The sequence below is a fragment of the Lynx rufus genome, unplaced genomic scaffold (genome assembly GCF_022079265.1).
Source record: "Lynx rufus isolate CCGP_SWC_20201006 ecotype Redwood Valley unplaced genomic scaffold, mLynRuf1.p SCAF_8, whole genome shotgun sequence".
NCBI lineage: Eukaryota > Metazoa > Chordata > Mammalia > Carnivora > Felidae > Lynx > Lynx rufus.
The window spans coordinates 12,898,143-12,922,413 of record NW_025814896.1 but is presented as its reverse complement, the minus strand read 5'-3'; the positions used below and the strand labels follow the sequence as shown (position 1 = coordinate 12,922,413).

The 24,271-nt window shown below is 55.8% G+C and overlaps 1 protein-coding gene across 1 annotated transcript in view; it reads right to left on the bottom strand.

Annotated features, from left to right (window-relative positions):
- Positions 1-1,806: 1,806 nt before the first annotated feature.
- Positions 1,807-24,271, bottom strand: part of PREX1 (phosphatidylinositol-3,4,5-trisphosphate dependent Rac exchange factor 1) — a 185,246-nt gene continuing 162,781 nt past the window's right edge. The window contains exons 26-40 of the mRNA XM_047069417.1: positions 22,824-23,030; positions 21,476-21,564; positions 19,918-20,000; positions 19,708-19,798; positions 17,321-17,449; positions 15,578-15,619; positions 14,301-14,521; positions 11,527-11,626; positions 9,608-9,751; positions 9,395-9,509; positions 7,638-7,704; positions 6,179-6,351; positions 4,692-4,794; positions 4,401-4,468; positions 1,807-3,538 (exon numbers count right to left, since the gene is read on the bottom strand). Of these exons, the coding sequence (XP_046925373.1) occupies positions 3,496-3,538; positions 4,401-4,468; positions 4,692-4,794; positions 6,179-6,351; positions 7,638-7,704; positions 9,395-9,509; positions 9,608-9,751; positions 11,527-11,626; positions 14,301-14,521; positions 15,578-15,619; positions 17,321-17,449; positions 19,708-19,798; positions 19,918-20,000; positions 21,476-21,564; positions 22,824-23,030 (1,675 nt within the window). The 3' untranslated portion in view covers positions 1,807-3,495. The remainder of the gene's footprint in view (positions 3,539-4,400; positions 4,469-4,691; positions 4,795-6,178; positions 6,352-7,637; positions 7,705-9,394; positions 9,510-9,607; positions 9,752-11,526; positions 11,627-14,300; positions 14,522-15,577; positions 15,620-17,320; positions 17,450-19,707; positions 19,799-19,917; positions 20,001-21,475; positions 21,565-22,823; positions 23,031-24,271) is intronic.

Sequence of the window (24,271 nt, the reverse complement as noted above, 5' to 3'; positions counted from 1 at the left end):
AACAAAAAAAACCCAGAATTTGGAAGTGAAATCTGCCACTTCTGGAGGGTCTTGTTCAAAATTATGAAAACATCATGTCTGGGAAAACAAAAACAAAACCCACACCTGTTTCCAAGTTTCAGCCCTCAGGCCCCAAGTCTGAGACTTCCTGTAAAACGCCCCCTTGCACCTATTCCTTCCCTTTTGTGCTGTCAAAAAAAAAGGCCTTCCTGAGACCAAAGCAGGTCCTGGGCTTTTACACCCCCTCTCCCCCCCAGTTTGCAGACAAAGCTGGATGGGACTTGGTTAAGGCCACAGGGGCCCTACCTCTCAGCTCCAAACCAAAGCTGCCTCTGCCTATCACTACCTGACAATTCCCTTTTCTGATTCCTGGTACCCAGGATGCAGAATAGGCAGAAATTGGCTGCTTCCTATACAAAGCGCCTGCCTGAAGGAAGCCATTAAATCCTCCTCGTTGACCCCAAATATAGACGGAGGCAACAGCTCTCCCCTCAAAGGGTTTTTCGCTGGATCTAAACACTGGCCTCAAATAATTCCAAATAATCAGTCCGTCGCTGTGCCTAAAATCCTATCGGGATTCATTCCCAACTATTACAGTATGGAGTCTTTTGAAACCTGTCATTGAAAGACACAGGGATCTCTCTCTGGGAAAGACCCAGTCTGGGCCTTGAGAGCATAAGCTCTGAAACGGGTTAGCCTGGAAGGAGCAGACGCTAAAAGAGAAGGCACGCCGGTCTGAAATGACAGAACTGGGTGTGGGCATCGTGGTTCAGGGGGTTCGCAAGGGCAGCTGGCTTCAGGGAGGGTACCCTAAGGGAGCCTTTCATAGATGTCAGTGTTTTCCAAAGTGTGGGAAAGGAGGAAAAGACAGTAAGGAGGGAAGAGGGAACCATAAGAAGGAGCAGAGGGGAAGGGAAGGAAGAAAGGAGGGAGGGAGGGAGGGAGGGAGAGGGAGGCAGGCATAGGACAAGCCTAAGGAAACAGGTCTGCAGCTCAAATCCGGCCCAGGGGTTGAGATTTCTCTGGATGGGCAGACGGGAGCCAGGAAGCTTCATAAGGATGGGCAGGGCACGAGCAGGTGCCCTGAACCAGTTCACAGCCCAACCCAGACAGTTCCACGTGTGCATGCGCAGAGTCTGTGCTGGCATCTATTCTGATTGGCCCGTTTGCGGCAGCCTGGATCCTGATTGGCCGAGAACCAGACTCTGTGTTGCGTGGACCTCCGACCCCACCCCAGATCCCAGATCCCAGATCCCAGATCCCAGATCCCAGATCCGAGACCGCAATGGGCCTCACAGGCTGCCGCAGAGGGCAGCTCGGTAGCATCCCTCGGACCTATCCGGACCCCTGGGCACATGGAAGAGTGGGAACCCTGACATGACACCCAAGAGAAGGCAAGGAATGCCTGGGAAAATTGCCACATTTTGCACCATCGCAGCGAAATGGAGCTCGGAATGGAAAATAAAGGTGAACGCAATATAAAAACCCCTATTGCCCCGGCACGACTGAGGCACAGACCTACTGTGCACTCTTGGGTAGGCCTCGCCACTCTTCCCCTGCAAGAGAAAACATATATTGTCCCCGTGTTAGAGGAGGAAACGGGTTCAGGGGGGTAACGTTACTGTCGCGTGGGGCGGGGCGGGGGGAGGAGGGGGTCTCTGGCTCAAGGACTCCGACAGGATCGATGGGAACCGCCCCCAGTATGGTCTTCAAAGCACGAGCTCATTCTGCCCGTGGCGCTGGCCACCCCGCCCCGCCCCTCACCACCAGAGTCAGCCCCAAAGGAACCCTCCACAGATCAAGATCTTTGTATTATAAACTGACTTTTAATAATAATAAAAAAATCTATCATGACTTTAATGAGAAGATCTGTACATTTTAAAGTAAACCAGTGCACAACGCCCTTGCCCTCAGGGGCCCCTCTCCATTTCCCACCAGGGGGCTAAAGCGGGTCTTCATTTGTGTCCCTGCCACCTGGGTCCAGCCACAAGCCCACGTCTTGCCATCTCGGCCACAGTGGCAAGTGATGGAGGGTGGTCCCCGGAGGCTCAGGGGGCCAAGATGCTGGTGGGGCTTCAAGTCTCAGGGGCAGTGGGCAACCCAGACCTGACCTCACCCACCACACAAGGGTGGATTATAGATATCCCCTCCCTTCTACCTCGGCTGGGGTTTCTCCCTGCTGGCACACACAAGCTAGAGGGGACAAACTGCTGAGGAGGTCCCAGTGTGGGTCCCTGTGCCCAGGAGGCGGGCAGGGTGACTTCCTGTCTCTCTGGCTGGCTGAGAAATCCCAAGTGCCCTGCTCTGAGCTAACATCAAAAAATAATAATAATAATAAGTTACAGAAGCCACCACCCAGCGTTTCCCAGGGGCCCTCCTACCTGCAGGACAGACATCTGTGCGGGACAGCATCTCAAGTGGGCGCTTCAACCCCCTCCCACCCCCAGCCCTGGTCCACCTGCCTCTCAAACCCTCACGGCCAGGCCGAAAGGGAGCAGAGTAATTCAAGCTAATATTGACCGGCTGCTGGAGAACTGAGGCGGGGGGCGAGGGGGAAGGGATCCTAGCCAACACCTGTGAGTGATACCTTAAGACCCTAATATTAAAAAAGATGAAATACTGACATTTGTTGGATTTTCAATAATTTAGTTTTCTCTTTTAGTAGAAGTGGGAAAAGTCATCAACACTACCTTATGTTGGTCCCCTGTTAGACAATATACCTTTCTTTGAGATTTAAAATGTCAAATATATAATTACACAACCCAGAAAAAAAAAAAATCTCGACGACACCAACAACATAAAAACCCCAAAACAAACCATAGAGAGTTCACGCCATATAAATAAAGTCGGAGCAAATCTCGCGCCCAGGACTGGTGGCTCGAGTTCCAATGGCGGTGATGTCAGAAGCTGGTGTGGCTCTGGAGTATCCTCTTGGTGACAGGTGGTGTGCCCCATCCCTCTGTCTTTCCTGGCAGAGGCCCGGCTTCTCCCAGTCCACCGAGCAGGTTAGTACAGGGTTAGGGGTGAACTGGCAGCTAAGGTGAGGAGGAGGAGGAGACACCGCGTGTCGCCTGGAATGTGGACTTAGAAGGAAACCAGGGGTTTCAAAAGTGCAGGTTGAACCATCCTGAGGGAGCTGGGTGCGCAGGCCTCCAGCTACAGCACCCGTGACATCCCCCCTCCGTGTCCCGGGGACTTGTGGGCAGGAGCCCAGGTCCTGGCTGCACCCGTCAGTGAGCTCCGTGGGTCCCCGGCACCCCCTCGGGCTTCTGGCACAAGCGTGGAGAACGTGCCGGCCCAGGGCCGACCGGCCGGCTCATCGGAGAGCGGGGGCTCCGCCTGTCCACACAGGAGGTGAAGACGCAGGCTGACGGATCCTGGAGCAGGAAGGAGCGTCGCAGCCGGCTCTGCAGGAGGCCGGCGCGGCCCCCTGTGGCCTCCCAAAGCCCAGCTCCGGGGGGGACGCAGCCGAGCACCTGGCACCTGTCTGCACGTTCAGAGGTCTCCGTCCACCGGAGGCTGGCAGAGGCGGTAAAGCCTGGCGGAGACGGGTGAGGAGCCCCATGAGCAATGGCCCGGCCGCCCATTCTTTTTGAGCACATAATCCGCGCCCAAGGAACACAGCTCGACGGGTAAAAAAAGATGGGGGGTGAAAACCCCCCACGCTGCTGGTGCTTCCCCCCACCCCCGGCTGTCTGGCCCCCTCCGGACCGGCAACGAGTTTGCAGACACAGACGCGTCTGCACGTGCGTGCTTGGGGGTGAGGATACGTGTGTGCGCGTCCGTGCACACGGCGGGAGCTGTGCGCTTTCCCACGCTGGTGGTGGCAAACTAGCCACAGCGCTCCGCCCTTGGGAGTTTTTTCACAGATGGGGGGACCCTCTGCAGCACCACGCGGGCGGCCCCCGGGTTCCTTAGCGGCTGCACCGGCAAGGGCCTGGGCTTCACCCTCAAGTAAGAGGGAGCCACTCGTGGGTCAGATCTGCTGTGGGGAGAATGATGGCAGGGGGACCGGACCGGAGGCCGCTGTGGTGACATAGGCAGGACAGAGAGGCAAGGCAGCACGGTGGTCAGGAGCGTGGCCCCTAGGCCTCCACTGCCAGGGCGCAGGGTCCCAGCTCCACCATTTACTAGCTGTATGACCTCGGACAAGATACTTAACCTCTCTGTGCCTCAGTCCCCCCAGCTGCCGGCTGGAGAGAATGCTCACAAGGTCGTTGTTTGCTAAAGAAATAAGAAGGCTGCCTGCAGCGGTATTTGTTGCCCCCCCAAAGTGCGTCCCCATAAACGAGCGGTGGGGCCCCGCGTGAACACCATGGGGGCTTCCCGGGGTGAGGCCAGGAGTTCCGGCCAAGCCCGGTCCTGGCCTCCCAGAGGGCTTGGGGGGAGCAGCCACTCACCGCGGTGCACCCTGGGGCATCTGATCCTTGACTCGGAGGTTTTTGGCCAGAATCTCCACCCTGGGTCCCTGGGAAGAAAGAAGGAGGCTTGGGACCTGCCTCTACACAGAGTTCAGGGAGGAAGTGTGTGGGTGCGGGTGGGGTGGGGTAAGGGGAGTAACGGGAGGCCCCAGAAGCTGAGATCCGGGGCCCCACCAGATGGGGAGAAGGTCCAGGTCTGGGGCCCTTCATGCCACCATGCCCTCAGCCCACGAGACCCCGGAGAGTCCCTGGAGGGTGGGGCCACCTCACCTGCTTCCGCATGATGTCCGTGGCCTGCATGATGCACTTGGGCAACAGCCCGTGGCTCCGTGCCAAGATGGCCGCCTGCTCCAGGGAGACACTCAGGGTGCTCCTGCAGGGGAGGGGCGGGAGGGGCCGTCGCTGCCGGGCAGGCCTCATGCCCTGCTCTCTTGCCCTGAGAACTGCCCCACGTGCCCCCAGAAAACTGCTGGACTTGCTCCTTCCTCCTCAGGCGTCTTCTCCCTGAGAGGCCCCCCAACCCCCCGTCCCCTCCCCCATCCACCCCCCCCAACACCTGCCCGTCTTTCCCCCAGACAGCCAGCACTCCCGCACACAGTAGGCGTTTTCCTGCTTTACTAAGGCGTCAGCACCAGGCGGCCGTTGCTCCCTTTCGCCTGTTTTGTTCTCTGACACGCTCAACGGCCAGCTCAGAAGAGGACCTTGGTAAATAAATACTTGTTGGAGGAAACAACTGAAGTGACTCCCTTAATCGCTTGGCCTCCCAACTTGTCGACAGGACATATCCGTGCATCCCTCACGTCTGTTCTGAACAAGTCTACAACGTGGGCACTGCAGCCAGACCCGCCTTCAGCAGGTAAGCTGCCTTCTCCAGACCGGTTTCCTCAACCGCGAGACAGGGGCAGACCAGTATCGAGGTACTATTGACCTTCGGACCGGGGGACGTGGGGGGCTGTCCTGCCTCTGACCACTAGACGCCAACAGTGCCCTCCTCGCATCGGGACACGGTGCCAGGTGTCCCCTGGGGGGGGCAAAACCGTCCTCGACTGAGAACCCCTGGAAGAGGCCATATCACACCAGCTTGCTACAAAGAGGAAATGAGTTAATCCATTGACAACGGTGCTGCCCAGTACACAGCAAGCACTCGCGACGAGCATTTATTGAGCACCTGCTGTGTGCCAGGTGCTGCTCAGTGCCAGGCTAGGGCAGAGAAGCGAAACAAGTTCCCGCCCTCACAGAGCCGGCCGACACTGGGGGCGGTGACTGGGCGTAAACTGACACGCAAGCCAAGCTCCCAGCGTGTGGGATGGTGGTGGGGCTGCTGAGGGGAGGAGGAGGGGAGGGGAAGGGGGGTGGGGGGGAGAGGGTGCGGTTTTAAACTGGGAGGTCAGGGAGTGTCTCAGAGAAGGTGACTCCCACCCCTGGGGACAAGGAGCAGGGACAACGGGCAGAAAGTGGGGGAGTGTCCACGAGGCATGGAGGCCAGCTCCGCCCCAGCGAAGACCAGCGCGTTAATGGCGAACGGATGGTCAGGCAGAACCACCCTGCACAGGTGCTCATTCACACCGAGCACAGAGAACCAGAGCAGGGCACCTAGGACCACGCAGCCCTGCAGTCCCGCTGCCCAGACTCAGGCCGAGAGGGAGGGCCAAGGCTGTGGCTGGGCTCAACAGGCAGGGCCAGAACCAGGATTCAGCCCCCGGCCGCCTGCCTCCCCGCCTCCCCGCCCCCCCAACTCCAGGGTCACAGCAGCTCACCTCTGCATGCCCGTGCCACACATGGCGATCTGGCAAGCGCCCAGGCGGTAGCAGAGCTCCGAGGAGATGGGGATGAGGCCGGCGCCCAGGCTCCCACTGGTACCAGGTTTAGGGTGGACGAAGGACTTCATGAGGCGGCAGAGCTCATCCAGGGCATTGATGGGGCGTATCAGCTGTGAGGCGCACACACACACACACACACACACACACACACAGACCCCAGGGCATTGAGAGGAGGCCCCCACCAGCCTTGCGCCCCATCATCTCCCTCTCGCCCGGCTCTGTTATTGTAGCTGTCCTCCCGGCTCACCTCTCCGGGGGTTACAGCCCGGTTAACCTTCCATGACTCCTGCTCAAGGACCATCTGTGGCTCCCCACTGCCCCGCAAGCTGGTATTCAGTGTTTACACTACATTTCCAGCCTAGCCTTCCTACCTAATTCTTTCCACCTGCCCCAGTGTGCCCCTAACTAAGCCGGAAAGAAGTGCCCTCTCCTGTCCTCTCCCAACAGAGCCTTCCTGGGAAGGACCTTCCCTCCATCACCTGCACAGGCACAAAATGCTGGTTTGCCAGTTCTCTCTGTGTCATCTTAATATTCTGCCAGCCAGACCACGAACTCCCAGAGGGCCGTGCCCACCACCTTCTCCGGGAGCCCCCAGCCTCCAGTCCCGAGGCCAGTACCCCAAAAGTGCCGTCAAATTCGAGGTCTGCCTGCGCCTGGGACGTGGGCAAAAGGCCCGGAGCACACGCCCTCGGAAGGGCAACTGTGACACGTGGGAATGTGGGCCGCACACAGACAGATCTCTCCATTTCTCAAGAAAAGCTAGAAGCCTCCATTTCACTGGAAAGCTTTTGATTTTGAAGTGCTGGCAATAGGGGCGCCTGGGTGGCTCAGTCGGTTAAGCGTCCGACTTCAGCTCAGGTCATGATCTCACGGTCCGTGAGTTCGAGCCCCGCGTTGGGCTCTGTGCTGACAGCTCGGAGCCTGGAGCCTGCCTCAGATTCTGTGTCTCCCTGTCTCTCTGCCCCTCCCCTGCTCATGCTCTCTCTCTCTGTCTCAAAAATAAATAAACATTAAAAAAAAATTTTAAATGCTGACAACAAATTTCAATCAAACAAAAAGATGACCACACGGCCACATCTGGTGGGGGCGGCTGCTGCAGAGACATGCTTGGGTAAACAAGGGAGAGAAGACAGGCACAGGTGCACCCATGCCAGCAGGGGGAGAAACATCTAAGGAATTCCGAGGTGGGTGGGGAGGAAGCTGGAACTCCTAGAACGGGGAAGGAGTTCTCCCGGGAGGGATATCCCTGGAGGGGGGACTACAGAGGCCTCAGGGGCTTCTCTGCCAGGATTCGTGCTGGGCTGGGACCCTGGGCCCCATCTGCTGCACCTTGACCCTGACAGCAGCCCGCAGCCCGGCCCAAGCTCCGCAGCAGGGTGAGGGAAGGGGGGCACACCTGGTCTATCTTCACCGCTGTCGTGCTGGCATCCGTAGGCAGGTTAGACCGTTCCAGGTAAAATGCCCTGAGAGAGAAAGATGGGGGTGGCGGTGAGGGCGGGGCCCCTACCCTACTGCACCGGCTCCCCCTCTGTTCCCCCAAAGACTCACACTGGGAGCGCCTTGCACGGCTCTCCCCGTCCGGCCACCTGCTCCTCCAGCAGTGGGGGGTGGGGACAACAGGGGCCTCCTGTGTACTCCCCCCCCCCCCCGCCAACAGGCACTCCTCAAATGCCACCTCTCCCTGCCTGCTGTCACAATCAGCACCCTGCCTCCCCACCGTCTATCCCCTTGTCCTACTGAGTCTCTCCTCTGAGCGCTTCTCATCACTTGGCACGTTACAGTGCTCTTCGTTTACTGGTTTATTGCCCCTCTCCCCCTCTAGAAACAGGGCTCAGCCAAGTTTTTTCTGTGAAGGGTCAGAACAGTAAGTGTTTCAGGCTGTGTGGACCAGACTGTCTCCATCAAGACGCTGCTCAGATCTGCTGCTGTAGCACAGAAGCAGCCACGGACAGTACAGACACAACGGAACGTGGCTGTGTGCTAATAAGACTTTAGTGACAACGCAGGGCAACTGCTGCTCTAGAATCTGTGCTCCATGAAGAACAGGCCTTGTTTGGCCACTGCGGTCTCCTGAGCAAGCATCAAAAGCTCTCGATTAACGCGTGCTGAATAAAGGAAGGGATGGATATGGGAATGCTCTTGGAGGCAATGTTTCAAATATTCAACAAATGGGGGCGCCTGGGTGGCTCAGTCGTTTGCGTGTCCAACTTCGGCTCGGGTCGTGATCTCACAGTTAAGTTGGTTTGAGCCCCGAGTCAGGCTCTGTGCTGACGACAGCTCGGAGCCTAGAGCCTGCTTCAGATTCTGTGTCTCCCTCTCTCTCTGTCCCTCCTGTGCTTGCACGCGCACTCTTTCTCTCTCTCTCAAAAATAAACATTACAAAATATATATATATTCAATAAATGGCACAAGATGGACTGATGGCTTTGACCAATCCAAAGAGACACCAGTTGTAATAATACAGCTGGATGTTTTCCTTGAACGAGCAAACGAAAGCGTCACGCTCCCGTCTCCAGATGGTGAAGCTGGGCCCCGAGACAGTAAATCCCGATCTCCTGATTTTCAATCTACCTTCTCCACAGGGGAAGAAGGTGAGGCAGAATTAGGAAGGAGCCGGGCTGGGGGGGTGGTGGTGAAAGCTGCCTCCCTGGGCCAGAAGCTTCCTTCTGGCAGATGTGGCCCCTGCTCTCCGCTTCTCTCTGGGGGTTTCTTTTGAGCAGGGCCAAGGCCCTGGGGCTCACCCTCCTTCCTCCCAGGCTCAAGAAGGCCAGGACCCCTGTTCCAACTCCCACCGCACACAGAACAGAATACACAGCTCTTCTCAATTGGAAGAATCTGCTTTGAAGAGAAACAGACCCAGTTCGAAGCTCAGCTCAGCCACTGTCTACCAGTGCGACCTTGAGCAAGCTGGGTATGCTCTCGGGGCCTCAGTCTCCTCATCTGTGAAGTGGCTAGAATGGCCTCCTGTGACTTCTGGGAGAATCTGCACAGCCCGTGTACACAGAGGGCCTAGCAGACAGCAGGTGCTTAAGAAAGGGTGTTTTGTGCGCTCCCACACTGGGGACCTGCCCGGTGCCTTACGTGCTAATGCCTGCCCTGCCACGGCAGTGCCCAGACTCCTGTCCCCAGCACGCAGCCCAGGCAGATACCTACCTGAGCTTGCGGTAATACTGCTGCACCTTCTCCAGGGACTGGGCGTTGATCTCCTGCTGCAAATCTTCCACAGCCTGGCTGCCTGGAGGGGGTGGCCCCTCCACATTCTCCAGAGCTATGAAGGAAAAAGCAGAAGAGCAGGTGGCCGGGTCCCGGTGTGCTCAGAGGCCTCGGCTCCCCCCGCCAGGCCCCACCCGGAACCCCACAACTCACCCTTCGTGAACAGCACGGTGTGCAGCCTCAGGCTGCCTCCGCCTTCCAAGCGGGAGGGCAGCTTGGAGAAATGGTAGCTATCGAGGAAGAAGACGACCTTCAGCGCCTGCCGGCTGCCCTCGATGTGGTGGAAGACGTTGGTGTCTGTGGGAGGGCACAGTGGGACAGGGCGGCTCACTCCCTGGGCCTGGGGGGAGGCCCGCTCTACCTTCGCCGGGCAGAGTGGCGTCCCCGCACGTCCCCGCTCTCACCACCTCCGCGGAGTAGCCTCGGAATCTCTTGGCTCCCACCTTTGGGGAGGCATCCTGGGACCTCCCTGCCTGCCCGCCCTAGAGCACTGGTCAGCCCTCCCTGCCCTCCCTCCAGCGCTGGCCTCGGACAGCCCCGCCCTCCCGCACCCAGGAGAGGAGCCTCTGACTTCCTTCCGCCTCCTTCCGCAGGTCCTGGTTTCCACCGCTTCGTTCTTAGACCTGGCGCGGGTTCTGCCCCCCTGGGGAGCGGCCAGGGTCCCCGGAGCTTCACCACACTCCTTGTACCCCTCACCTGGGAGCCCAGGGCCTCTACCTGGCAAGACCTACCCTCGAACAGGACCTGCATCTTATTTGCACCCATAAGGAAGAGTTTATGGCAGGAGTGGCAAAATTACGGCATTCACACCCCATCCTGCAAAATCACTAACCGGTCAACAGTTGCCCCTGAGCCCAACTCTGCCTGTGGACAGGCAGCCACTGCCAGTCAATTCCAGTTGGTACCTCAGAAGACACTTGCTGTCCATCTAGACTCCGGTCTGTGCATTTTGAACAGGATGACATCAGCCCCAAGGAGGTGGAAATTGATTCATGGATGGATGGATGGATGGATGGATGGATGGATGGATGGATGGACAAATGGATGGATGGGTGGGTGGGTAGATGGGAAGATGGATAGGTAGATGGCATGGATGGATGTGTGGATGGATGGATGGATGGGTGGATGGATGGATGGATGGATGTGTGGATGGATAGATGGATGGATTGGGTAGATGGATGGATGGATTGGATGAATGGGTGGATGGATGGGCTGGCTGGCTGGTTGGGTGTGTGAGTGGACAGACAGATGGGAGGATGTGATGGATGGATGGATGGATGGATGGATGGATGCATGGGCTGTCTGCATGGGTGGGTGGGTGGACAGGTAAATGGGTGAATGGGATGGATGGATGGATGGATGGATGGACGGATGGATGCATGGATGGATATGGATGGATGGATATGGGTGAATGGATGGATTGGGTGGATGGATGCATGGATGCATCGATGGGTGAATGGATGGATCCACGGATGGGTGGTGGATGGGATGGATGGAAGGATGGATGGATAGGATTGATGGATGGGTGGATGGGATGGATGGATGGGTGGATATGGATGGACAGATGGATAAACTGAATTGATGGGTGGGTAAACAGATAAATGGGTGAATGGATTGGATGGATGGATGGACGGATGGATAAACTGAATTGATGGGTGGGTAAACAGATAAATGGGTGAATGGATTGGATGGATGAATGGATGTGCAGGTGAAAGAGTAGGTGGGAAGGAGGGAGGGAGAAAGTCAGGGAAAAAATTATGGTATAAACCCTTAGGAAATCTTAAGAAGTCTTCACTCCAAAGAAGTATCTCTAGGGCAGAATTTTAATAAGAATTGGGTATTGGCTGTTATTCCAAGAACTGTTGGAGATGACTGGGTTTATACAAAACGAAACCCCTCTTTCCATACATGCCCCAAGGTTCGGCTTTGGGACTCATGTTGGGAGCAAGAGGTTTGAAAGTCTAGATCTGGTTTAACCTTGGGCAGCTGCCCTGGTGGCAGGGTGGCCCCAGAGCAGTCACCTCCATCCCAGAACCCCAACTCTCACAGTAGGGATGTTATGAATCACTCACTGGCCACGTAGTTCTCATCCATCTGTTTAAAGGAAAAGGTGACATTGTCCAGCTCTGACAGGGTCACCCAGATGTCCTCCAGCATGGTCCGTTCCTCCTTCTGTAGAAGGGAGACAGGGTGGAGGGGTCTCAGGTGCCACCCCTGTCCTGAGATTTCACTTCGAGATTCTGTGATTCAACTCTAGTCAACACACCAGGCTGCGTGCCTACCAGGCACAGGGTCCTGCGCTGGGCTGTCCAGGGCTAGACGTGAAATTGCGTTTGCTCTAGGCTTATCCTGTACCTCCCGTGGTCAGAACCCATCTATGTTCTAATGTGTACCGATCCATTTTAGCCATTTCAAGCCTAACACACCCAACAAAAGTCCCCATTTTCCTGCCCACCTTCCTCCAACAGGCCCACTTTGGCGAAGCACACTAGCACTGGCCCAGGGGACCAAGCCCCCAACCTTTAAGGATTTCTCAACATCTCTCTCCCCTCACCCTATACAGATCACCAAGCCCCCACCAGCTCAAGCACCAGAACACTCTGCTGGCCCACCCACCACCCCCTACCCCACCCCAATGCCCCCGGTACAAGGACAACACCAACCTCTTTGCAGGTCTCCTTCTGCCACCCTCGCCCCCCAGCACAGGGCAGACATGGATAACCTGGAGAGGCGGGGAGAGCCTCTGAACCCTCTCTCTACTCCCCGAATAGTCCCAAGCCCTACAGATGTGGCCAGCCTGATCTCCCAAACCATACCCAGCCTGCTCAGAGCCTTGGCACATGCTGTTCCCTCTGCCCAGAACACTTCCTCAGACCACCCAGCCCACCGGCTGTCTCGGTACCCAGGTCTCGGCTCAAACATCCCCTCACTAGAGAAGCTGGCTCTGACCCCTGAACCCAAAGAAACCCAATCGCTTCTACAACTTTTTTTTTTTTTTTAATTTTTTTTTTCAATGTTTATTTATTTTTGGGACAGCGAGAGACAGAGCACGAACGGGGGAGGGGCAGAGAGAGGGAGACACAGAATCGGAAACAGGCTCCAGGCTCTGAGCCATCAGCCCAGAGCCCGACGCGGGGCTCGAACTCCCGGACCGCGAGATCGTGACCTGGCTGAAGTCGGACGCTTAACCGACTGCGCCACCCAGGCGCCCCCGCTTCTACAACTTCTATAGAACTCTCCTCCTTTCCATCTCCCTTCAGTTAGCTTCAGACCCGCAGCACCCAGCCTGGTGACTGATGAATTAATGCACTGGGCCCCATGTCCTCATCTGAGAAGAGGAAAGTGAGGGCTGGCTGTCCCAGCTGCCTTTCGGTCCCGCCAGGGGTGCTTTCGGGAACCAAATGTGAGTAGATCTCAGGCCAGGCAGACATCTGCATGCAACACTGGCCAGCAGAGGGCGCGCCTCGGCCACACTTTCCAACCCAGCCTGGGACACGTCCCAGGAGGCTCAGAGCTGCGGGGGGGGGGGGGGGGGGGGGGGGGGGTTGCTCAGCCGAGGACACACGACGTGGAGGAGCAAACAGCACAGCAGAGCAAGTGCCACTGCGGGCCGCATTGCTGGGGGGTGTCAGCTCCGGACACCGGCACCCCCAAAGGCTGAGAACTTGGCTCTGCCTCCTTGGGGCTGATTCCGAGCCCTGACAGTGGACAGACAGGGGAGTCAGGGATAAAAGAGAAGATGCAAAGAAAGCAGGGTGCCCTAGGGGTTAACCGGGTTCAGAGCCAGACTCTCAGAGTTCAAACCTGACTCCCTGGACCTCGGCGTTCTCATCCTTGAGATGCGGATGGTAAAGGACCCACCTCAGGGCTACCGCAAGGATTAAAGGAGATGCTGTCTGCACCAGGGAATCTCACCTGACTGTTCCAAAAGCAGGCTCTCCGACCTCCCCGTTTCCATTCTTTCCCTTCCATAGTCTCATCCCCACCCAGCAGCATGGGCGGGCGATTCATTAAGCGTAGAGGTCAGACCCGGGTCCGTCCTCTGCTCAAAACCCTCCCGGGGCTCACAGCCACCCAGGAACAGCCAAAGCCCCTACCACAGCCTGGAAGACCCTGCACAGTGTGTCGCAGTCAATTCTCAGGACCCCCCTCCCCCACCCTCCCCCGGCTCCCTCTGCTCCAGCCATACTGGGCACCCTGTTCCTCAGACACTGCACGCAGGCTCTTGCCTCAGGGCCTTTGCACCTCCTGTTCTTCGCTGCCTGGAAGCTTCCTCCCCATATCCTCATGGCTCACTCCCCCGCCTCCTTCGATTCTTAGTCAGATGTCACTTTCTCAGTGAGGGCTTCACTGGCCACCTTCCTGCCCCCTTCCGTGTTTTTCTCCTTAGCCTTTATCATCACACGCAGAGGTGGCGCTGCTGACATTTGGGGCCAGCCTATCTGTTGGGGAGGGGCATCCTAAGCACTGTAGAAGGTTTAGCAGCATCCCCAAGCCCGGACGCCAGAAGTATCCACGTCTTCCCTCCGTTCTGACAACCTAAAATACCTCCAGACATCACCAAGTGTCTCCCAGGAGGCACACTTGCCCTGGCTAACTGAGGACCACTGGTCCGTATCGTTCATCTCACTCAGTTACGTCTGCCCCTCCCCCACCGGGATTTAAGATTCTCGACTACAAGGGCACGGCTTTGTTCGCCGCTGGATGCCCAGCGCCTGTAACGGTGGCACACAGTAGGGGCCCAATAAGTGCCGAACGCACGGCGAGGTGCGCGAGAGCCCGGGGCAGCAAGCGAGAGCTCTCCTGTACCAAGTTCCGGAAGGCGCCGCCTCGCCCCCTCACTCACCGCGGCAGCCGGCGACAGCAGGGACTGGCAGTGCAGCAGGGCTCCGGTGGCCGCCACCTGCTCCAGCCACTTGCGGCTGGCGTCCCGGCTGCTCTCCTCGTACTCGCCGTTGTTGTTGTAGCGGTAGCTGAGGGCCGCCAGCAGCTGCTCAGAGAAGGTGCACACGGCGGCCACCAGGGCCTGGCAGAAGACGGCGTCCCTGCGCAGCTGCAAATCCGTGTCTGGGGAGAGGGCAGGGCGGGGGCCCCGCTGGGCTGGGCGCTCCCGGGCCATCAGCAGGCTCCCGTCCCAAGGCCCGGGGGCCCAGAACCGACCCCCCGCCAGCGCCCCCCTCGGGGCCCCAGCCTGCCAGAAGTTAATTGATCCCGGCAAACAAACGCCAACGTCACAGAACCCGATTCTCTAAAGAGCAGGCCAACTGGCCAAAAAACTCAATTAGCTCAGTGATCCATCCACCTGTCTGTTCAAAAAAAAAAAAAAAAAACCAAACTTTTTTTTAAGGCTTTCCCAAAACCCTTACCCCGCGTGTCGGGGATTTCTCTGCCCTGAGAACGACAGTGACACCAAGCATTGCCACCAAGAGCCATGCTTCAAGAAAGGCAGTTGAGCATTTTCTCTGTTTCTGAGCAGAACGCCTTCTTCCTTCCCGCCGCCCCCCGCCCTGCCCCTGCTCTGGACATGGTTGGCAGAACTGGCCAGTTTCCATCAACCAGTTGTGCGGGATCCCAACCTTCTGGAAAAGACCCTTTTTGATCACTGGCTTCTGCCAACTGGGTTTCAGTGACCAATTTTTACCTAGACCCCATTGTAGCTGCCCTTTGGCTGAGACTTTCTGGAAAGAAGGGAGGGACGGAGAACACCTCCAACCGGCCCGCCTCCCCCCCCCCCACCAGCCCCCTCCTCCTCCCCACTGTCTGCCGGGTAGGGACTCCCAGGCTGGGGCTGAGGGTGCTACGGACAAGGAGCCTCCCTGCTCATCACCCTCCGTCCCGTGTCCTCATCCAGATCCAACCAGGCCCGGGATATGGCCAGAGACAGGGCTCCCGGCTCCAGGGCCCTGAGCCTTGTCGCCCGGGCGCAAGAAAACGACGTGAGGCCTCCGTGGTTCTGAGAGGCGCTATGGGCCACGAAGTTACTTTTCGCCCGTGCAGGCCCTGACGACCATGGGAAAGCCAACACGGGCCGGCAGAAGAGGCCTCCCTGCGCCGAGGTCAGGCTCACCCCTGCCAGGACGGCCTCTCCCGGACACGCAGACGTCGCCCCTCCAAAGCCCTCACCTGTGCATTTCAGCAAGGCCAGGAGCAGCTGGTTTTTCCCATCTGGAAGGAGAGGGCAGAGCAAGGACGGGCTGAGAGGAGTTGGCAGAAGGGCCCTCCCCACAGCCCCGGTGCTCGGACCCTCTGCGGTAAAGCCCTGGGTGCTAAAGAAGCTTGTGTCGAATGGATTCCAGAAACCCCAGACACCCAGGGGACGGAACCCCAACTGGCAGCTGCACCTGTTTACACGTGCCCACCAGAAAGAGGCCGAAACCAGCCCCTCCAACTTGTGGGCCCAGCCCAGGAGCCTGGGACACGCACGTGGGCACACAACTCACATGTGTGCCTACACACAGGTGCCTCCTTGGCCACTTAGGCACATTTAGGGCCCTGCACGTGCCCGGACAAAGCTCAGGCCTTCCAGAGACGGAATTATCATCATCCTCTCTTTCCTTCACAAAGAGACTCTCAGGCCCAGAGGGGGCTTACAAGAAAAACCAGAAAGGCCTTCAGAGTTGGCCTCTTAAGATACCTTCTGTCCTGGGGCACCCGGGTGGCTCAGTCAGTGAAGCGTCCGACTCGGTTTCGGCTCAGGCCATGATCTCACAGTTTTGTGAGTTCAAGTCCCACGTCTGCACTAGCAGCTCAGAGCCTGCTTGGGATTCTCTCTCTCTCCCTCTCGCTCTGCCCCTCCCCCACTCATGAGGTCTCTGTCTCTCTCAAAATAAATAAATAAAAACGTTAAAAAAAAAAAAAAAGAAGAAGAAGAAAGATACTTTCTGTCCTGGAGAGGCCCAGGGCACCTGGCTGGTGTGGTGAGGACAGCAGCAGCCACATTCACCCACTGGGGACTCACCGTGCACCACGTGCTGAACGAAGCACCTTATCTGTAGTGACACTTAATTCTCAAGACAACATGAGAGGGAGGAGGCACCATGAGCCCATTTTACATATGAAGGCACTGAGGCACAGAGAAGTCTAAGAATGTGCCCAGATCACAGAGCCCCGAGTGGAGAGCTGGGATTCGGCCATCCTGCTCCAGTGTCCACGCTGTTAACTGATTACAGTTTGGAAAACAGGCCAGCTCGGGGCCAACGCCAACTTCCAACTCAGAGGCTGCTGTTCCTGGGGGCGGTGGCCCTGAGGCCTAGCACCTCCTGCTGTCCTGGGGTCCCTCCAATCCAGGAGGCCCAGGCTGAAAGCCTGCCGAGGGCCAGAGAGGTGAGGTCAGACGCGTGAAGCAGACACCAGGCCGCAGGGAGTGTGGTGAATGACCCCCTCCGCCCCTCATCTCTAGCCGCGCGTGACTGTGGGACTGCAGGCCTGTGACTGCCAGATCTTCTGATGGTGCAAGAGGGGCCAGAGTTCTAGACTTTTATGTGAGATCTCAGATTATGAATGCTGGCACTGAATTCACATTTCTTAATGCTATAGCATCTAAACCTACCTGTGGGCCCCTAGCTTGTGACCTTAATAACAAATAAAAGGAAGCCACGCTTTTGGAGGCCGAGAAGAAAACCAGTTCAGCCTTCTTGGCCTCCTAACTGTGCAAGGGAGCCTGGGGCACCCAGGACCCGCAGCTCCCGGGTCAAGTGCGCACAAGGCCCAGTGCCAGGACACCCAGCCGAGAAAGGGGCACCCACTCTTCTCGTTCCCCTGGGCATGGACAGACGTGGGACACGGAGACTGACTCACTCCTGAGCTTTCTGCGTTCACCACGTTCAGAACTGAAGGCCACAAAACAACTTTCCCCGCCCAACCAACCTTCCACATATCTCTGAATGTTGTCCACCAGGGTCTTGATGGAGTTGGGCAGGTTCCAGGGGTCCTCCTGGATGCTGATCTGGATCAAGCTCCGGCCGCGAATTGTACACTCTTCTTTCTGTTTGAACTCTGGGGCACGAAAGGGACAGAGGGAGCATTGAAGAATGATGGCACAAAGGCCTACGTCCCATCACCACATTCCAAAGCTCAGAATCCTAAGTCAAGGATGCTGGCAGGACCCTTGGGAATTAACTGGTCCACGGAAGGCAGATACATGGTGAGTGTGCTACGATTCACAGTGCTGTACTCATGGCAGACATCACTAATCCATCTCAGCACTTCTTCCTGCTCATCTGGCCTGCAGCTCCTCACAGCTGTCACCAATCCAATGCAGACATTACAAATCAATCACTGCATCCTTTCCTCCCAAGCCTGGACACAGACACAGAACAATTCTCAGGTACAGCCTCCTTGCAGCCACAGCCAGTCGAGCTGGCACACGAGTTATAACCCGGTCTACCCTTTTCCATATAGAGAGAGGGAAGCCCTCACAGACCGACTTGCCTGGAGTCCCACAGCTGGGTAACGACAGAGATGGGATTTGAACCCCGCCCCAGCAGGGCTATTCAAAGGCCAGGCCTCTGTCCCCTTGGCCTCTTCCCTGCTACGAAGTCTCAGATTTCTTGAGATCTTAGTGGTTTCTCTCAATGTGACATTTCTGCTTTTTGAGGTTCATCCCCCGGGAGAGGTGATCATGAGGCAGAAGGAGGGGCAGGGGAGCTAGGGCACCGCCTCACCGCTTCCTACTCTTACTTAGCAGCAACCGTCTGCTTCTTTTCCTATGTCCTGCACTCAACCAGGAGCTCCCTCAGGTCAGGGGCACTGTCACATTCATCTCAGGGTCTCGAGCACCCAACGCAAGGCCTGGCACAAGCTGGTTCTTGGGAATTAGCTAGTGGACGCATGGATGGATGGATGGACGGATGGTGAGTAGGGGAGCAGACATGTAGATGAGTGGCTGGCTGGCTAGACAAACGGATGGACGGTGGGTGGGTGGGTATATGGACGAGTGGGTAAGTAGGTACAGAGATGGATGGGTAGGTGAGTAAACAGGAGGAGAGGCTGATGTGAGGACATAAATGTCGAGTCCTTTTCTCTCAATCGTTTCAAGAATAAACTGCCAATTTGGTGCTGGTAAATCCTCACCACTCCTTCAACTCACCGACCCCTCTCACGGAAGAACAAAGAGCTGTGGGCAGGCCTCAGTGACTAATGACAGTTTAATCACATTTTTGGTCGGTGCTTCCATTGGGTTTAGCATTATGGTAATCACTACTTTATGGCATGTTATACTCGTTTTCCACACATAGAGTTTAGGTAAGTTCCTTAAAAATTAAATTAAAAAAAATTTTTTTTAATGTTTTAATTTATTTTTGAGACAGAGAGAGACAGAGCATGAGCAGGGGAGGGGCAGAGAGAGAGGGAGACAGAATCCGAAGCAGGCTCCAGGCTCCGAGCTGTCAGCACAGAGCCCGATGCGGGGCTCGAACTCACGGACTGTGAGATCATGACCGGAGCCAAAGTCGGACACTTAACCGACTGACCCACCCAGGTGCCCCCAAAATTAAATTTTTAAAAGGGAAATACTTGGGGTGGCTGGGTGGCTCAGTAGGTTAAGCATCTGACTCATGATTCCGGCTCAGGTCATGGTCTCAGGGTTCATGAGTTCGAACCCCACACCGGGCTCTGTGACGACAGCACGGATCCTGTTTGCGATTCTCTCTCCCCGCCTGTCCTTCCCCTGCACACTCTCGGTCTCAAAAATAAACAAACATTTTTTAAAAATAAATAAAAGGGAAATACTTTTCCAAAAAATGCATGTCAATAATAATAAAGACAGTGTGGTGTTTAAAAATGTGAACATGTACGTAGGATCTGTGAGCACGGTCTAAGATGATGCAGGTGGGGACTGGGTGTGTGAAGCATGGCAAACTGCACCAGTCCTTCCCCTCATGTTACGAATGGGCAGGTGGAGGCCCAGAGAGGCTCAGGGACCAGCCCAGGGGTCCGCAAAGTTTTTTCTGCAAAGAGCCAGAAAGGAACCGTTTCAGGCTTTGCGAGGCATATGGTCTCTGTTACACACAGTCTCTGTCTTTATTTTTACAACTCTTCGTTAAAAACAAAACAAAAAGTCATTCGCAGCTCACAAAAACAAAGCAGGCTGTGGTGGATGTGGCCCAGGGGCTGAACCTGCTGAAGGTTCACAGCCAGGTGGCAGGAGAGGGACGAAGCGGGGACTCTGACCCAGGTGTCCCGCCCCCGCAGCACGTGGTCTCCCTGCTGGGTGCCAGACACCCTTCCCAGCCCAGGGGCTCCTCTCTGCTCACCTTGCAGGCTGTGGTCCATGGGGAAATGCTTGGTCTCTTCAAAAGCTCTGCTCATGACTGGCCCCTTGAGGAGTGTGTGGATGGAGTCCACCTGGGAGGCAGGAAGTTCCGGGTCAGTCTGGCCCCTGCCCCAGCTCCTGGCTTATCTGTCCTCACTAGGGGTGATGGGAGGAACCCAAGGTCAGGCCAGGGGTGGGACAAAGGTCCTACCTGGTTAAAGAGATGCTCCAGGCAACCGTGAAGCTTGTCCTGCTTGTCTGACGGGATCCGCATGTCACAGGGCAGCTCGTCGCCTGGAAGAAGGAAGAAGCCATGGCCGTCAACCATTCCCGCCCCATCCACACCTTTCCAACTGCTTTCCCGAGAAGGCGGTATAGCAGCAGAGCTCGAAAACCCAAGGCGGGTTTGGAGTCTGGTAGTCTCTGAGCCTCAGTTTCTTCATCCGCAAAACAGACAATAGCAACTCAAGTATTAGTATTACACAACAGCAACAAGCCACTGCTATTATTCTGTTCTGCAGAGAAGGAGACAGGGGGCCAGACAAAAGGAAGTGGATCCCAAGTCCCCGGATTCATCCCCCGGCTGCTTCAGTTAAACCAGCTGCCACATGTAAGCTCCCGCCTAAAACCTCCCCAGGGACACTTTCTGCGGCTAAACATCTCATGTGATGAAACATTTATCTCAAGTTCAGCAATAATGTCAAATTTACTTGAGCTTCCTTTTTTTCTTCTTCTGTTAAGCTGAAGTATAATTAAAATTAAACTTTTGTGCATAGACCAGCTCTGGAAGAGCACAGAAGATAGCAGGGACAGTGGGAGACTGGGAACCAGGGGCCGGGTGACAAGGGCGGGAGAGAGGCTTGTCATCACCCACCCTCTGGTGCCTTCTGAAATAGGAACCAGATGGGTGTGTGACCTGTTCACAAAATAAAAATCGTGAGGGCTAAGATGAACTAAAATAAAAATGACTTTCAGTCTTTCGGCAAAAGCTCTGAGTACAGTCTCATCTAACCTATAAACTATTATTTATGTCTGTGTGTCCATCCGGCCATCCATCCCCCGTCCATGTGTGAAGAAATACGTGCTCAGTGATGATCTCCAAATACCATTGATGGTCACTTCTGGGGGGGGGGTGCCTCTAACTTACTTCCATGCACTTTTTTGATGAACTTTTGGGGGTCATTTGAAAGGTTGGTTTGAGCATGTGTCACTTCTATGGAGACCATCAGGTCACCGTACTTGAGTGACCTCAGAGCGGCCATCATAATCTGTCACTGCATCATGAATGCTTCATGCGTTCTGTGTCCGTGACATTCATGGAGAACGTCTGCTCCAGGGGCGCTAGGGTCTTTGTCTTTCTTTTTTTTAAAATTTTTTTTTCAACATTTATTTATTTTTGGGACAGAGAGAGACAGAGCATGAACGGGGGAGGGGCAGAGAGAGAGGGAGACACAGAATCGGAAACAGGCTCCAGGCTCTGAGCCATCAGCCCAGAGCCCGACGCGGGGCTCGAACTCACGGACCGCGAGATCATGACCTGGCTGAAGTCGGACGCTTAACCGACTGCGCCACCCAGGCGCCCCAAGGGTCTTTGTCTTTCCATCCACTGTGGATGTCCCAGAACCCAATAGGTGCTCAATAAACAGACGCTGGCTAAGGGAATGGAAGGAAATACACTACCATGCTATGCAAAATAATACGAAATCTAATAAAATAAAACAAAACAAAATCCCGGCGGAGAGATCACTCCCCTGGGGCACTGCACTCACCAGACCCCATCTCATCACTGCCCAGGTAGGAGCTGTTACTTCTCACGCTGGTGTAGGACAGGACGGAGTCCCGGTTGCTGTTACATTCACTGCAGAGGAGCAGAGAGGGAGGGCGGAGTCACCCTCCAGATCACACCTTCTGGTCCCAGCTCCCCGAACCCACTTGCCAGAGTGTAAACAAAACCCTGGGCCCCTCGACCACCGGTGCCAGAGCCGGGGAAGACCGTTCTGGTGGGTTTTCCGTGTCTGACGGTGGGGAAACATGTGTAGGCCCCAGCACAAAAACACAGCAACAGTAGGAGGGCGGGGAATCGTGTCCATCTGTATGCAATGTCTGTCACTCCTCCCGTGGGACAGCCTTGTCCCTGGACACGCCTGCAGGTGCCACACCTGGCCACGCAGCTCCACGTCCCCTCCCCAGCCTGGCTATAACCTCGCGAGGGCGGAGAGAATCCCAGGAGCTCAGAAGATACCGGGAAATGAAAAACCACAGTCCTGAATTCTTTCCTTCACCTGTTTGACAACTAAAGGAAAAAATCAGAGGACCCAAAAACGTAGGAATGAAAATCCTGGACTATGGACATGAGGCCCAGTTAGCCAGAAACACCAACCAGTGGATCCCTGGAGACGGAAGGAATATGAACGAGGACGGAGGCCAAGGGTTTTCTGGGGAAATCCCACCAGTTCTGTGTCTTCTGAAGCACCTCTAAGATTCCACTTTCCTCGCAACGGCCAATCGTTACACAACCTTTCACTGGAGACCACAGTGCTTGTTCACACGAGGTAAGAAATTCCATTTACCCGCTGTACGGCTTATGATAGGAAAGTAAGTTTGTAGTCTTACTTAACCCTCTAATTAGGACTTCGCTAAGTCCTTCACTATTAACTTCACCAGTAGAAAAACCATTCGGGTTCTCTCAGAGTTAGGAGGGGGGAAAAAAAAAACAACTAGTATCTTCCTCCTTGGATCAAGTAAAAATAAACGGTGTTTATTGCAGAAACCATATGTCTCACGTTGAGTTTTAAAACACACCGCAGACTTTGACGTTTTCTTTGCCCACATTCTGTCAACAAGCGCAGAGCAGAACGGAGGCAGAACAGGTGGACGGAGACCCCGGGGGCCCAGGCCCTGAAACGCCAGCCTCGGGGAGGAGAGCCAAAAGGGGTGTCAGGGATTCAGGGATGTACTTGGAGGGGCTCAGATGGCACCCCCCCCCAGAACCAAACGGGTGAGAACTGTGCCCTCTCCCACCGCTTCCTGGCGAATGTCCCACCGATTCCGACTTCCCACGGATCAGTGCACATCCCACCCCACGCGGTCCCCCCACAATGCCACGGCTGTCCCCACCTGTAGGAGTCGCGGTAGCTCATGGTGTCATGGCCTGAGTCCTCCTGATCTTCCTCAGACACCTTGAAGCAAACCTTCTTGATGCCCCCGTGGTCGGCCCTGTCCATCTCGCTCTCCTCGCTGACCAGCGGGGGGGATGAGGCCTCCTCAGCTACAGGGGGATCACAAGAGCCCCTGGAGGGGGGCTCTGTGATGGTGGACAGCAACCTGTTGGGGCAAAGGATGTAAGCTTAAGGGCGCAGGCCCACGGAGGCCCCAGGTAAGGCCCTGACCTCTGGCCTCACCTTTGACCCTAAGCACGGAGAGCCATCAACTGCTTCCCACCCCTTCCCTGAAAATCCCGCCAGTAACTCTGCAGATACACATCCACTGCCCTGCCTGCAGGGGGCGTGAGATACAGCGGGCGGGGGCCGGGGGCGGGGGCGGGGGGCGGTCTTTATTTTCCATGGGGAAGCCAGAGAAGGCTCACGAGCCCAGAACAGGCCTGGGAAACTGAGCATGAAAGGCCCAGAGAGCCAACCTCTTCAGCTTTGTAGGGCCTACTGCCTGCTACTCAACAACTCAACTCTGCTGCTTTGGCGGGAAAGCGCCACAGACGAGACGCAAACAAATGGGTACGGCTGCGTTCCAATAAAACTTTATTCAAAAAAACGAGCACTGGGGCGCCTGGTGGCTCAGTCGGTGAAGCGTGTAACATTGGCTCAGGTCGTGATCTCGTGGCTCGTGAGTCCGAGCACCACACTGGGCTCTGTGCTGACAGCTCGGAGCCTCTCTCTGAAAACTAAATCAACATTTAAATGAATAAATAAACAAATAAATAAATAACAAGGAGTGGGCTGGGCTAGATTCGGCCCACGGGCCACAGTCTGTCAGTCTCTGGCACAGAATATAATGGTTAAGAGCATACGGTTTTAAATCAGACAGGCTCCAGGACCATTTCCTGGCTCAGAGACCTAAGGCAATGATTTCACCTGTCTGAGACTCAATTTCCTCATCTGTAAAATGGAGTAATGTCAGTATCTATGTGCTAGGCTGCTGCAAAGATTAAGGGACTTAAAATATGTAACATGCTTAGAAAAGCATCTGGCACCTTGCAAGCGATCATTAAACCCTGGCTGATACAATCCTACTCCAAGTCAATTAAGGCCAGTATTATGAATAGCCCCATGTTACAGGTGAGGAAACCGAGGTTCAGGGAGGTTAAGTGACTAAGTCACAAGGCTATTAAGTGACGGGCCCAGGATTCAAACCCGTGCCTCCTATCTCCAGACCCTACGTTCTTTCTCCTTTACCATGGACGATTTCCAACGTACACAAAAGCCGGAGGAACAGTACGATAAACCCAGGTGCCCAGCGGCTAGCTATGACAATGGCAACTCAGGGGCCACCTTTGTTTCCTCAGTCTTTCCCACGGCTTTTGCTTTCGCTGGAGTATTTAAAGTAAATCT